Raw genomic sequence first — 16193 nt, forward strand, 5'->3', positions numbered from 1 at the left:
GCCGGAGCCCCGACCCGATCCCATGACACGGCGCTCCGATCCACTCCGAGCATAAATCTCTGCCCTTCGCCCGGCACCCACGCGCGCACTTAACTTCCGCCCAAGTTCACTCAACAAATAGATTCGATTGTTTTCGGCTATGCTCTCCTTTCCTCCTCATAACTTATAGATATGTGCGACCGACCACCTCATCTCCAACTTGCGCTTCGCTGCACTTCGGTCCGTCGCAATCGCGAGATGCAACCGGAAAAATTAATGAGGAAAGTCGAGTGGAAATATGAAATATAAGAGGCAACTGTTTCGTATGAAGATACTGTTTGGAAGAAAATACTTCGCTGAAAAAAATTATGGTAGAATTTACCATACTCCCGAAAAAAAGATGTGTAAATTCCTTGTGTCAGCCCATTACAATAACGCCGGCTGACATCCTAATGAAAGTGTAAGACGGCAGTGTCTATAAATAAATCTAAGATGATCTTTATGATTTTTTAAGTGTCTTCCGTTAATTTTGTCCCCGGGTATGATGATGATTTTATTCACATAATATCATTAAACGACAAATGTGCAATTCCCTATTCGACTGATTTTCGTTTAAATGTCGGAATGAATCAGAAGTGAAAGAATGGGTTCCTGCCTGGTCTTTACGAATAATCCCCGTGGGTTAACGCTTCCTTCCAAATGTAGAATTAAAAAAAAAGAAATAATGTTCTCTTTGGGCCCTCCGTCATGAATTTCTTTCATTCAAGCTTTTAATTATAAAGCAACATATTATGCTACCTTAGTACAGTTAATTTACTGCAGCTATTTAATTCATTCATTGAGCAGAATTTATTTAAAATTTTTTTTCTTTAAACTATGTTTTTGATAAACAGATGGAAACCTGGTAATCGCCTGATTGTTAATTTAAATCTAGACTGTATATTAATTTAATCATTTTATTTTATTTGATTTAATTTAGTTTTAATTAAATACTAAAATAATTTTACTTAAAATCTAAATTTAAATCTCTACATTTTTATATATTTTTTAATTATAAATTTTGATTAATTATAATTTTTTTAAATTTCTGAGTTCTCATTTACAAAATAAATGGCGACCTCGATGTTGGATTAAGAACAACTTATAAAGAAAAATGTATAAGAGTTGGTCTGTTCGCCCAAATAAATCTTACATGATCTGAGTTCAGACCGGCGTGAGCCAGGTCAGTTTTAACTGGGCGCAAAGGAACTTAGCCCACCACTTCCAGCGCTCCCAAAGACGTGCTCAGCAGCAGAGAGAAGCAGTTCAGCGCCGCCATCAGATCCTGCAGAAACCGCCGCCGCCTCTTGGACGCCGCCCTCATCCTCGTGCTCCTGGGGCAAGTTCTCCAAATAATTGGAGGAGCCAATAGACGACCAAATGAAAGCCGGTATACACTAAATTGAGTGTAACGAGTGTGACAAAGTCTACATTGGGCAAACAAAAAGGAACATACACACAAGGGGTAGAGAACACATAAACTGCGCCAGAGAAACTGCACACATAAACTGCATCAAGAATCGGACAAATGTGCAGTCTCAGCGCATTAGGTACTGGAAGAAATAACACGAAATTGCCAGATAAGAATGCATATTTTAAAGCTGTACTTGCGGAACTTGATGACTTATTAAGCAACGAACCAAGGAATAAATATGAAGATTCCAGTGATATTTATGTTTTTACCATCGGCGTTTACAAAGGGAAAACGCAGCCCGAAGTTGTGGATGCATATTTCAAATATGTACTCGCAGTACTCGATGACTTATTACACAAGGGAGTAACAACATACGACATATTGAGTGATAAGTTTGTTTTTAACACTTCCATTGTAATGAAATTACACACGTTCATGAGAGAAAAACCAGCCTTATACTATCACGGCCTTGTGTGAAGGATTATCGGCCCTTGGATTTTTAAAGGAACTAAGAGACAACGCAGAAAAGTTTCGATAATTCTTTCTTAAGGTGAAACTATGATGAACTAAATCCTTTGTAGAGAAATCAGAATTTGCAGTCTTAGTAAATAATAGTCGATTAAAAAACTTTTATTGTTAGATCTACAGGTGTGATATAATTTAATATACAGTTTGTTAAACAATGTGCTTTTTGTGTAGCAGCACAATGCCGATCCGTGTACGTCACAGCCTATCTTCAGGATGGATGCCCCTAGATCTACAGGTGTGATATAATTTAATATACAGTTTGTTAAACAATGTGCTTTTTGTGTAGCAGCACAATGCCGATCCGTGTACGTCACAGCCTATCTTCAGGATGGATGCCCCTACAACATCTACTGAATTTTCTCTACGATGATTTATATTAACACAGTATTATCGATGAGCTCCATCAACATTTCTAACTTTATTTCGACTTTATATCTGCCAAACGGAACTATGTGCATCATGACAGGAGCCCTGTTATGCACAGATTCTTATGGGTCTCAGGGCTCATTTCTCAATGCACATAGTTCCGTTTGGCAGAAATACGTCCAAATGTGTTTCACGTAAAATCTTGACGAAAAACCATACCATCGAACGCTTCGATTCTTACCTCGCACTGGAAAAAAAAAACATTGGATCTAGAGTCCAGACTCTTAAAAACATCGACAAGAAAAAATACTCGAGATTCAATCGGATTTTTGCTTAAATCAAGAACAAAGCCTCTTAATTTGAGCGGATTCCCTTTCGATTTAAGCTAAAATCTGATTGAATCAAGAGTACTTTTTCTTGTCAATGTTTCCGAGAGTCTGGACTCTAGATCCAATGTGTTTTTTTTTTTTTTTTTTTTTTTTTTTTTTTTTTTTTTTTTTTCCAGCGCGTCTGTATAACGTGCTATTCCACCTTTCTGTTATCGCAGCCTTTCGATCCGATCGCGTCCCGATTCGCGGAAAAGCGTTTCCTTTGCCGATCGGCGGGTAAGACGGGATTACTGCTTATTAAGAAAAACTCCGTGAGGAAACTCCGTCGTTGCGAAGTTTCCTTCGATAAAACACAAAGATAAAAACTTTACATTACTTCGAGCATACAATTCAGCAGAGACTTTAAATTGGATCTCAAGGTAAACTATCGAAATATTTCCGAGGAAAATATTCACGAGTTCCGTGAAAAATGAACGTTTTCTCGGGAGGAAATTCGACGGAATTCGAATGGACGTACGAGGTTTCTGCCGAGGACGGGAGATTAGCGCTCGGTAATGAGGAATGAACGGGCTCCTCGGAGCGTGATCTCGTAAACTGAGCTGACGAGTTATTCCGTCGCTGAGTGCTTTCGACTTGCAAGACGACGCCTTCGGTGGCGCGGCGTGCTTTGCGATACATCGATCGCTATGTCATTTAAAGCCATGGCAAAGGATCGATAAACAGGGTGCTCGCGACGAACACCTCAAGAATCGATTCATTACCACGGCTTCAAATGCGGAAACATCGATAATCGATCATTCACGCCTCGCCACTGAATGCCTTTCGTTTTTCCCACTTAAGCCGGCCCTCGAGTGCAGCACCGCTCGCCCGGGAGAATGTATAAAATAACGAATCTCCGGAAGTCGATAAAAATCGGGCAGCGTCTCGGCATGAGTTGGCGCATCGTGGCACATGCCCGGATCCAGCAGGTTGGCAACTTTTTTTTTCTCCATTTAAACCTATGGAGTCTGAACCCTGATCAAGGCTTTTACACTCAGAAAAAAGTACAAGCAGCCCCTTCCGTTTACGGCCTACATTTGCCTTTGACTTTGGATGACTTGAGCTTAACTGGATTACATTTTGGAATTTGAAACAATACATTCTAGCCCGATTTTAACAACGTATGTGCCATTAGTTTCCCCATGCACATACGTGTTTTTCCAGAAGAGCCAGAATTTATAGTTCCAAATTGCAAAATGCAGTCCAACTGACCTTCTCGATAGTGGATCGACCCGACATTTGAATCAGCTTGAAACTAATTATTTGCCTAATTATTAATCTAAATGTAGACTGTATATTGGTATAATCATTATATTTTATTCTTTCAATTAAATATCTAAATAATTTAATTCAAAATTTAAATCTAAATCTGTAGAATTTTATATTTTTTTAAACTTAAGATTAACATTTATATTTGGATAAAACTTAAATTTTAATTTGCCTCACGAACTCTTGGTAATGAAAGCGTTTTCGAAAAGTATGCGAGGAAAATAACCCTGGACTTAGCCCTGAAAGAATTAAACTTACTGACGGCACCGAGCCTCAAATTTTTGAAAGAGTCCGGATGAAAAAAGTGCACTAGGATTCGTTTTCAAAATGATGGCTTCTGCGATAGTATGCGGAAGCAAGAGAAGACGTTAATTTTTTTCGTAAGGTGAAGGTCTTCGTCAAGAAGCTACATGCATGATAATCACAAAAGTAAAAATAATAAAAAAAAAAAAAACAGGTTAGGAGAAATCTAAAATCTTGCCTCGAGACTTAAAACAAATAGAATCAACAAAATGTTCGAGAATCTTGGTTAATTTCGTTCTCTCAGAGGGTTCTTCTCTAATTTGGCAAGGCGAGGACTAGAGGATCCGTCTACTTTGACAGGGTTGAGTCCACCTTCGTCCACTTTGACAGTATTTAGGCCGTTTTCAACATTCGCCTTTTCCGTACTTTGGAGCTTCCGTAACCGCTTTTTCAATCTTTCAATCTCCTTCAAAACAAAGTTCAAACAATATTGTGAATTAGTCAGGTGCGCGTAGGATAAAGGAACATAATAGGAACTACTGAATAAACTTTCCATTTTTATTTTTTTTTTTTCAAATTAATAAAATACTACGTGATGGTGTCAAAACCTGTTCAAAGGAAAAAGAAGAAAATTCAATGACACTTTTGTGAGGGAAAGTTAGAAGTCGATTATTGAATGTATCAAATGCAAACTTTTTTTTTTTTTTTTTTTTTTTTTAAAAAAAAAAAAGAATTATCCTTTTATTTCTCTTGACTGAGCCAATTTTTGGCGGAGAATGATTCTGATGATCGCGTCCTTTTCTTAGCTAAAAAGTTAAACTCTGCAAGATTTTTGACTTAATCAATGCAATATATCACGTGCCAGTCCGACTGAGCCAGAAACTGGAATGAATCACCTTAAAATAAAATTCACATTTTTCTTCACAAAATATTTTAGCGCTGAGGCTCTTAAAATAAAAAAAAAAAAAAAAAACATTCTAAACTTCAAGACATAAAAGGTCATAGCTCTGATTTTAGTCAATAGAGTCTGATAATCCATTTTTCCGTAATGTGAAGGAAGTATAAATAATGTGGAAATAGTGTGTAAATAAATAAGGGAAGTGCGTTCCCCGAACAGTATGTCATTTTCGGGCAAAAAATCCGGTCGAGGAAATTGACGTGTTACATCTTATTAACCAAAAAAATTCCCTTTCACCCCTCCAAGAAGGTTGATAAAACTAAGTAAGTAACTATGAGATGGCAAAAAGCTCTCTTAAATTCTCAGGGTCCATCAAGGCCACATATGTCCAAAAACTTACTCTATATGGTTTAAAAAAAAGAAACAAAAAATAATCCCTTAACAATAAGAAAATTTAAAAAAAAAAAAACAAAAACAAAAACCGATTATGTGGTTCACAGATATGTACATAAATCCTTCGAATGAACTTGAAATCACAAAATCGGTCGAGAAAATTTAAATGAATTTTCTCCTTCAATTATGAGTTCCGCAACAAGCACGACTCGCTTGAAGCTTTCCATACACGAGCCGCAAGAAACTAATTTCTTCTTTCTTACCTACTGATTGTGAGGAGAGCGGGAGCATTTACTTTTTCCTTCATTTATACAGGATGCAACAAGCATGACTCTTGCGTTTGCAGAAACCCTTTCATTAAGGAGATCGCGAGAGCCTTTACCGCGTTCATTTCCAAAAGGGATTACTCCAGAATTTCATGCATTTTAATAATTTAAACGATTCATCTGTTCTTCTCTTCTCTCCTTCTGTCCATTGACAGAGATACACAATTTTTCCGACTCACTGACGCGACCGGCTCGATGCTCTCAGTGAAACGATGCCTTTTTATCCCTGACGCCAGCTTCAGTTTTACCAGTGGACCCATTTTACCACATAGGTACATTTCAGACTCTTTCGATTAACTTCGCTGCATCTAAATCATGGTTGCTTTTACTGTAAGCTTACCATATGATTTGGATGGTGAGAAGGCTAAAAGTTTTCGTTTACTTTTCCTTTTTTTCATTTTCACGAAATGGGTCCCATTTGACAAGAGGAGTTACTTAAAGAAATTGAATTAAGTTTCGATATAAGAAAACTCACACCCATGCTGTGATGTAAGTGTTATTCTGATTTTTTTTTTTTTTTTTTTATACCTTAGAGGTAATCCACACTTGTTTACGCATCGAGCCGGTCGCGTCAGTGAGTCGGAAAAATTGTGTATCTCTGTCAATGGACAGAAGGAGAGAAGAGAAGAACAGATGAATCGTTTAAATTATTAAAATGCATGAAATTCTGGAGTAATCCCTTTTGGAAATGAACGCGGTAAAGGCTCTCGCGATCTCCTTAATGAAAGGGTTTCTGCAAACGCAAGAGTCATGCTTGTTGCATCCTGTATAAATGAAGGAAAAAGTAAATGCTCCCGCTCTCCTCACAATCAGTAGGTAAGAAAGAAGAAATTAGTTTCTTGCGGCTCGTGTATGGAAAGCTTCAAGCGAGTCGTGCTTGTTGCGGAACTCATAATTGAAGGAGAAAATTCATTTAAATTTTCTCGACCGATTTTGTGATTTCAAGTTCATTCGAAGGATTTATGTACATATCTGTGAACCACATAATCGGTTTTTGTTTTTGTTTTTTTTTTTTAAATTTTCTTATTGTTAAGGGATTATTTTTTGTTTCTTTTTTTTAAACCATATAGAGTAAGTTTTTGGACATATGTGGCCTTGATGGACCCTGAGAATTTAAGAGAGCTTTTTGCCATCTCATAGTTACTTACTTAGTTTTATCAACCTTCTTGGAGGGGTGAAAGGGAATTTTTTTGGTTAATAAGATGTAACACGTCAATTTCCTCGACCGGATTTTTTGCCCGAAAATGTTTTTGAGGGTTTTTGTAGTTTATATCAGCTCGTTTTTGAATGGAGAAAGGTGTGGCCATAAAATATTAAGTAGGTACTATTGGCTATTTGAAAATCCTGAATGAATGGAAAGTAAACAACATCTGCTAAAGCACTAACACATTCAGCGGAAATTTTAATAGCACCCACTGACTTTGTGATCAGTCTGGAAATAGGTAGTTGAAAGTAGTGGGGCTACCTAAGGTAGTCAAATGTATCAGTACCTATTGGAAAGGCTCACAGGAAAAGGGTGACAGGGGAGGGGGAGGGGTTAAATAGCTATCGAGTTGTCATTTACCTGCGTGAGAAAATTAATGGAAAAAGAGTATAACTTATTGTCATAGGCATTACACTGTAAGCTTATTCCAAGTGATAAAATAATTTTGCTCATTTGTTTCAACTACGCACATCATCCCTCTTAAGCGCACCTATGTTTGTATTAATGCTAGCAGCAAGTTTTTCGATACTGAATTTGATCACTCAGCAACCTATCAGATGATAATGGAAATTCATGAGAGCGTTGCCTTATAAATCATAGGTACTCTGTATGGAATGATGAATTATTCATGAAACAACCAGTGAATGAAGTAGTAGAGCACAAATTTTACCAAAATGAGTCTATTTGGTGTGGCATGACTTTAAACCAGCTAGGTATTTTCATGACTTTTGGGATTATTATTCTTTAGAGCATCCAAACATCCAAACTTTGTTCCTACAGACTCTAGGTACACCATACTCTAAGGAGCATTGTAAAAGAAAAATTGTCGATGATTGCAATGAAATGAGAAATATTTTCATTTCCCCTGAATACTTAATTTCTCATTGAAAATTTGGCAACAGGCATACTTATCGCATAAAATGATCTTCCTAACTTGAGGGTGCCAGCAGCCTGATTGTTGAAAGTTTGTGTTTGAAAGGTAGACACAGATGACATTGGTTAAAAGGTGGAGCGTTATTGATCAAATATGTCTTATCGCTGCTTTATCGTGCCTTTGTCTGGTGGAATGGACAACATACTGTCAGAAACTTAAGAGATGCCTTTAGCTTGTCTAGGGTTCCACCCATCAGAGGCACGACAAAACAGCGACAAGACATAGCGCCGACCAATCACGTACCGCCTTTTGACCTATGTCATCTATGTCTACCCGAGAAACACACAATTTCGACAATCAGGCTGCAGGTTCTGACAATGAATACCTATTAAGAGAATTTCTCACTGACCTTATTAAGTATCGGCCATTGCAAAAAAATACCTGCGCATGCAATGAAATAGCTTGTCTTTCTCTTGGATTAATTTCGAATAATATCGCTTCACCATAAAATTTGTCAAATCATATACTTGCCCACCTAGGTAGTGCCTTAAGTTATTTTAAAAAATGCAATAGCCACGAAGAAAGTATTTGGTCGTAATACAGGCATTTTAAGGATAAAATATTGCAAAATTTACCTCTTAGTTTCCTTGAGTTTTTAAGGTTCACTGACAGACATCAACCGAAACGGCAATCTCTTGATAAGAGCATTTAGTTAATATATGGAAGGTGATATGCGAGCTTTCCATTTCTTCTCATAAATGATACCAATTGATCTAATCACATTCAGCCTTGGACGATTAGCGGTGCAGAAACTAGGTAGGTCAATACTGAACTCCGAACACCTGATATTTTACGTGCACTGTTTCACTGGAGTAATTACATGCTGGGAGCTGAGCTTAGAAAGCACTCGCTAGGTCAAAATGGAATAATACTTCAGTAACACATCTAGCAATAAGTATAAATAGCAATAAGTGGGTGCAAACATAACCTTATGACTTGATGTAAACAAACACTCAATACGTGAATGACACAGAGGCTCCCTCTAGCAAACTGGTCCTCATTTAAAACAGAGAACTGAGATTAAATATCCATTAACAGGGTGGAGATTATCCCCTCACATAAGCAGCAAGAAAGAGGGGCGGCGATTTAAACAAAGCTTTCCATTCCGATTTAGGTGGGTATATCCTCTCACTTACTGGGGCTGATGCGATCAGGCAAGGCTCATAGACAAAGTAAGGATCATGAAGACATACTTCTGGCTGGATAAAAAGATAATTGTTAATATAATTGTATTCAGCCTTGATTGACACAATCGCACTTATTCCAATGGAACTAGGTAGGAACTGGCACCTACGTATGTTACTACTGTAGTCCTCTTAACAGATAAGCAATTTATTCTGTTACGCTTTTGTACGGAGGAAGAATGGACGCACCCATTTCACACGGTAATCGATGCAAGAAAATGAAGCCTTCATTGTGTTTTCATCATCAACTTATGAAATTATGAGAATAATACGAGTACATACCTTTCATTAAAGACCTTGTTACTAAAGTTGGGCAAAATGATGTTTCTAACAACTCCTGACGCAAAATCAAAGAGACTCAGAAGAAACCAATTTGAGCAAATGCTCACAGTCAAAGACCTTTGATTATGTGACATTCAGTTGACCTATGATTGAACTGTTCCGAAAAGGGATGGAATTGTGCCTCACATACTCAGGTACGCAAGCCGCGCGTAACAAGAACGGTAGAAGAGATAGGAGGATTCCAAGATAAATCATGAAGGAAACATGTTCTTAATGTAAATAACATACACTTCAGAGAAGCATAATCACTCCAGAGCACATAGGTTGATGGCAAGATATAGAGCGAATAAATTTTGGTCGAAGTTCAGTGACAGTCGCATGTGAAGACCGAGGCTCATATTCCAGTAATTTTTAGACTTTAGTAGTGAGAATACATTCTGTGATGTAAATGCTGCTTCCTTTGGAGAGTTTGGCACAATTTCGGTGTAATTTCTTTGACGTAATTTACCGGAATTACATCTATCGCTTCGGTCAGGTACTGACATAAACATGACGACATAACCTCACTTAAAATTTTGTCACATATCGTTCAATAAAATAAAGATATCACTTGAACATTTTAAGAGAAATTAAGGTATATCGGGCTCCAGTAGAACACGTGAGACGTAATAATAAGAGTACGTACATATAGTAGTTAGCATCTACAAAGAATTAAACTCTTATCCAAATTAGGTAAATCTATTCACAACTAGTTAAAGAGGTTGGTAACGACCGACCAGAAATCACTTGAGATTTTTAAGAAACCAATGAAGTAGTGTATCGGGATAAAAGTGGGCGTAATAATATAAGTGTGTAATATTAGTTAGGATCTAAAATGAATTGAACTTTTAAATTAAATCTGTTCATTATTCACAAATAAATACAGTAGATGGAGGTTGATAACGACGACAGGAATTTCGTTCCCGAAACTCGGACGAACCTGAACAGAATGAACCAATGGCGTTGAACCATTATATTACTGGTTTTTTTCTAAATTCAAAAATTATAGCTAAAATTTTGAAGGATGTAAGCGGATGCTGGATTATCCGTGAGATAAAGCGCTTTTTTATGTGGCAAAATGAAATCCTCACATCTTCACGGAGTGCCCTTTATATAGGCTCCATTACGATCTGCGGCCGGGTAAGCGAGAAATCTGTTGTTAAAGATGGTCATGACGGGCAGTTTAGTCGTATTTTCCGTAATTTCTCTTTTAGATCACTAGGAATGTTAAAAAACTGTAAAAACCCATGGACACGGTAACATGACGATTCTTTAGGTACCCACTTTTATGGGTCTAAGGTTTACCGTTATCGCGGAGTTTGAGTGACTTTCTCAGGACCCTGGATTCTTGAAATTCAAATTTCCCGGCAAAGTAAAAAGTAAAATTTTCCTTGTTTTGGGTCATTAAGTGCTTATAACTTTTTGAAAACTCAATGGATCTTAATGAAACCCTTAAACGCCATCCGGCTAACTTAGCTGCGTCCATAGACACCAAGATCGTTGGAATCCGTGCCGCCGTTTGCTCTGAATTCCATTCTAAATCGAATCAATTTTCAGATTAAGGGAGTTGCCTGTGACTAAGAGTGTCGGCCACCCGTTTGTTATCGGGACTTTAGTAGGACGTCATTTTCCTCGACCGGGGGTGGCTACCGCCACTCTTGATCATATTCCTTGTGGGAAAAAAAAAAAAAAAAAAAAAAAAAAAAAAAAAAATATGCTCAGGGATCTGGCAAGCATTTTAAAGGACGCACGGATGAAACTTCGTGTATTGGCGAAGGCTGTTGTGTCAGGGATTTTCCTTTCTTGACGACTACCTCGTTAAAAAAAGTTTGGAACTTGCCCATGGATCTAGCATCATAATTAAAGCTCTGACAAGCGATGGTCCGCCAGCAAACGTAGCAGCAGCAAAAGAACTTGGCTGTAATTTGGATATATATTACGATGATTTTCAGCCCTGGTTTAGTTTCCGTATTAGGTAGGCTGCATTGCAGTTTTATCAATATACGATCCTAATTTAGTCAACTGTTCAAATGCATTGTTTTTTTCATTACGATAAGCATATTGTATAGACTTTACCAGACTACCACCATTATAATTGTACTCCTTATAATCATGCTCATGTTCTTTACAAGGTTTCAAGTTTTTTTTTAATGTCTCAACAGTGTCTTTATGACATGTATGGTGAAGAAATTAAAAGTCGAAATTCACCACCACGTACCAGGGTGGCCACAGAATTAAGCAAATTAAATTCCCTGATATTTCCCTGATACATTTTGGCGAAATTCCCTGACAATTGAGGATGTGACGTACGGTTAAGAAGGCACAATCGAAAACGGTTTTTAGGCAAAATTTTTTGTTCGAAACCTCAAACAAATTCTAGAGCGCAAATGAAGGTTATTCAACAAATTTTCCCTCACATTTTCGTCATTTCCCCTGACATTTCCCGGTTTTCCCTGAATTTCTGACCGCAACCCTAACTCACGAACTTTCCGAAGCATTTGCGATATTAGACAAGTATCCGGGGCGAGAAAGATCCTTATGGGCACCTATCCTTCCCCCGAAAAGCATTGTCTCATGGTGGAAAAGTGAAGATTTTTCGACGACAAACCCGAGGTGAATAATTAACATTCAAACGATACGCGGCGACACGCATTAGCGGCACTTTAGCGGCAACGCTAATTGAATTTATTAGCCGGGCACTTTGAGGAGGCGCCGGCCGGGGGGCGGGGGGCGGGGGGGGGGGGGCTGACCGCCATCGACGTCGACGTCTCGTCCATCCGTCGGCAGACGTGGTCGGTCATTCGATGCGCCTTCATGAAATTTATGCCACCCGCAATGCTCCGGCGGCGTCGCGCATACACAATGTCGTTGCGGCGTACGTGTAAAATACTCCTCCACGTTTCGCGGCCGTAAAAATAGCCCCCGGTGAGATCTAATACTCTTGTCGGCGACAATGCTGCCGTCGTAAGGAAGAACGCCGTATGAGCCATCGGGCGTTGCCGAATTTCCTCGGAAACATAACGAATTTTCAGGAAAATTTGCGAATACTTCTCCTCCGAGATTTCATAACATTTTGCTCGAAATTTGGTGTAAAAAATCTGAAAATGGACCACTAGATAAGGTACGAATTTCAGCATTCTGATACATGTTTCTTAACCAAAATTTTACGTAAAACACGATGCGCACAACGAAAATTACCGAAATTAACTCCTTACGAAGATATTTAATGATTCTTGATGCGTGAATTCAAACCACCCGCTCATGAAAACACGATGCTCTACGTGATTTGCATCGCGCGCTAAACGTTATCATGACAGTCTTTGCAATATAAAAATCTGGCAACCTCAATCTTGACGCTTTGGCTCAGCTATAGCAAATTGCTAATAGTTTGAACAACACATGGTGGGAAATGAACATTGCTCGATTGAGAAGCTTCCTGAAACCAGTGTAGTGGGCGATTTGACTCACGTAGAGCTTTGAGTTTCTCGGGAGCGGGCAGTTCAAATTCCTCGTAACCAATGTGAAATAAAAACGTATTAACGTTGTTAGGAGTTGGTTTCCGTAATTTTCGTTGTGTGAATCGTTTTCTACGTGAAATTTTGGTTAAGAAACATGTATCAGATCGCTTAAATTCGTACCTTGTCTAGTGGTCCATTTCAAGGAAAAATATTCGTAACTTTCCTCGGAAAAAACCATTTTACCGAAGGAAATTCGGCAACTCTCGAATATTCGTACGGCGTTCTTCCTTAGCAAGGCATAATGCTTTCGGCCCAATTCTCGCTCTTTGAGTTTCGCTCGAGCGTCGCATAGGTGACGCCTGACGACGCGACGGTTCATCGGACGGGCGTGTATTCTGAATTTATACCGCCGTCGATTTTCAAAGCTATTTCATCCCGAAAATTGACGGATGAAATGAACTGGAAGTTCGATCTTTTACCTTTTGCCTGCAACAAATTATGAAGCGTTGAGCTGAGGTCTAACGTCATTTTAGGCAACATTTTGCGAAGGGATTTGGTTCTCTTTTGGAACCAAATCTTGAGTCAGACAATTTTTCAACCAAATCTACGAGCCCGTTATTATGAGCTCGTCATCAACGTGAGATCTTCCCTGTAATTTCACGTAAAAATTTCAGATAATTTCAAAAAGTTTCTGAAATTTCAAGTCATTGAAATTCAACGTGAAATTTCATCAAAAATAGACCTATACCGGGTGATTCAGACCACCCGGTACCAATACAGGCCCGTATTGGTATTGAGAATATATGGTTATTTGATAGCTGCGATGCTTTTTTCTCGGTGTTTTGAAGAATTTTATGATTTTCATACGTCGTCTTCTATGTCTAACACTGGTAAAAAAAACCTCTTGGTTCAAGAGTGCAGTTTCTTGTCGCCGGATTTAAGAGTCTGGACTCTTGTTTCAATGTAAAATCCGCTTGAATCAATGCAAAATTCGCTTGAATCAATGCAAAATTCGCTTGAAACAAAAGTTCAAGACTCTTAAATCCGGCGACAAGAAACTGCACTCTTAAGTCAATGCACCATTGCATTGATCCAAGAGATTTTTTTTACCAGTGAAGGTCCCAAATTCTCTTTCCACTCATAAACTGCCCCCAATGTTAAAGAGTCTGTGGTGGACGAAGCGTTTGGAAGTTATCTGATGGGATGGTGTTTGGTTGTGTTTCAGACGTTCTGTGTTGTATCGAAGCGGTTTCGGAAGAATTACATCCACCGGTTCACGGCGACGGCCTCGCTGTTCCTCTTCTCGCCTTGGAACCCGATCCGGCGGAGCTGCATATTCCTCTCGACGAACCAGTACTTCGACTACGTCGTCATGACCACCATCCTCCTCAACTGCGTCTTCCTCGCCAAAACCGACCCCGTCGAAGAGGCCGAGTAAGTACATGAAATCCTCCAAGAACGCCGTATGAGCATCCGAGAGTTGCCAGATTCCCCTCGATAAAAAAGTAATTTTGACGAAAATCATGCACTATCTCTTCAGGGTTGCCACAGAATTTAGAAAATGAAACTCCCTGCCATTTCCCTGACAAATTTTGGTGAAATTCCCCGACAATTGAAGATATGACGGATGGTTAAGGAGACATAATTGAAAAAAAAAATCTATTTTTCCAATTTTTCTGATCCTCCTTAACTGCGTCTTTCTCGCCAAAACCGATCCCGTCGAAGAGGCCGAGTAAGTACATGAAATCCTCCAGCTACACAACGGACCACTGGACTGCCGCACCGTGGATCGATGCAATAGGAGAGGTCCGACAAAATTTGGAAACTTTAAACGCTCATAATTCCGTTTATAATAAAATTTGGGGCTCTAAGAGTGGTTTCATTGGATTCCTCGTGACATTCTCTTCTAAAATCACCGCTTGAAAAATGACGAAATATAAAGATCAAAATTTGCAATTTTCGTCAAAAATTTCATGTCCGACCTCTCTAATTGACTCATGCACATTTTTATTTGAAATTTTTAGATCTTTTAAATTAAATTGCGTACAAAAGTGTCTACAAATTTTGGAAAAAAATATTCACAATTTTCTCGGTAATTTTGATTTTTATGGAAGGAAACTTAGCAACGCATGAAGGCTCATACGGCGTTCTTCCTTAGCACGGCAGTACACCAGATACGCATTAGGTACGCAAGTTAAGCATGTTTCTTTAGCCAAAATTTCACGTAGAACACGATTCGTGCGAAGAAAATTACTGAAATCAACTCCTAACCAAGATATTTGTGTTTCTTGACGCGAGAATTTAAAGCTGTCGCTCATAAAAATACAAAGGTCTACGTGAGTCAAGTCGCACACTTAACTTGACCATAACAATCCCTGCGATATAAACATCTGGCAACCTCAATCTTGCCGCTTTGACTCGGCTATAGCAAACTTTTTACACTCTACACGATAAAGGGTGGGAAAGGGACAATGTTCGGTTGAGAAGCCTGCCAAAACTGTTGTGAGGCGCAATTTGCCTAACTATGGGTTGCGTTTCTTGTGACCGGGCAATTCAAAATTCCCGTGACCAATGTAACATAAAAACGTTGATTTCTTGATTGGGAGTTAATTTCAGTAATTTCGATGCGAGAATCGTGGTCTAAGTGAAAATCTGGCTAAAGAACATGTATTGAATGATTAACTTCGTACCCTGTCTAAGTGGTCCATTGGCGACTGAAACATTTATTAAGTATTCGTCCATTCCTGCATCAAAGTAGAGGCGGCAGATTCTACGAAAAGTAGGCCAAGGTGTGCGACATTCCGACTGACTATTCTCTGCCTCCTTCAAAGATTCGTTGAAAACAGAATTCATCATTCCAACAGCGGCGCGATCTCAGAGAAAAGTACCTCGAGCCCAGTTTCGTTACGCGTGACGTAGTTTCTTGCTTAATCCTTCCGGCATTTCTTCAAGCGCAGTTCCTCTTCCATGAAAAAATCTCCTTCCTTTTCCCCTGAAATTTTTATTAGAGAGCGGCCAAGCACGAAACCAGAACCCCTCTATTAATTGACAAGTCTTTCAAGTTGTATACATGGGGGGGGGGGGGGGACTTAACCCAAACTGGACGTATTTCTATCAAACGGAACTATGTGCATTATGACGTGAGCTTTGTTATGTATATATTCTTATTGGTCTCAGGGTTCATGTTTCAATGCACATAGTTCCGTTTGATAGAAATACGTCCAACTCATCGAGTGCACTCGCAATAAGCTAGGTTCTATATTTGATTT

General features: G+C 38.9%; 1 protein-coding gene across 2 annotated transcripts in view; it reads left to right on the forward strand.

Moving 5' to 3' along the window:
* The window catches only part of NaCP60E (Na channel protein 60E), a 362748-nt gene that overhangs the window by 155049 nt on the left and 191506 nt on the right, over positions 1 to 16193 (forward strand). For both annotated transcript variants that reach the window (XM_019053311.2, XM_072305268.1), the window contains exon 2: positions 14150 to 14358. In XM_019053311.2, the coding sequence (XP_018908856.2) occupies positions 14150 to 14358 (209 nt within the window). The remainder of the gene's footprint in view (positions 1 to 14149; positions 14359 to 16193) is intronic.

The sequence above is a fragment of the Bemisia tabaci genome, chromosome 10, assembly GCF_918797505.1.
Source record: "Bemisia tabaci chromosome 10, PGI_BMITA_v3".
NCBI classification, from domain to species: domain Eukaryota; kingdom Metazoa; phylum Arthropoda; class Insecta; order Hemiptera; family Aleyrodidae; genus Bemisia; species Bemisia tabaci.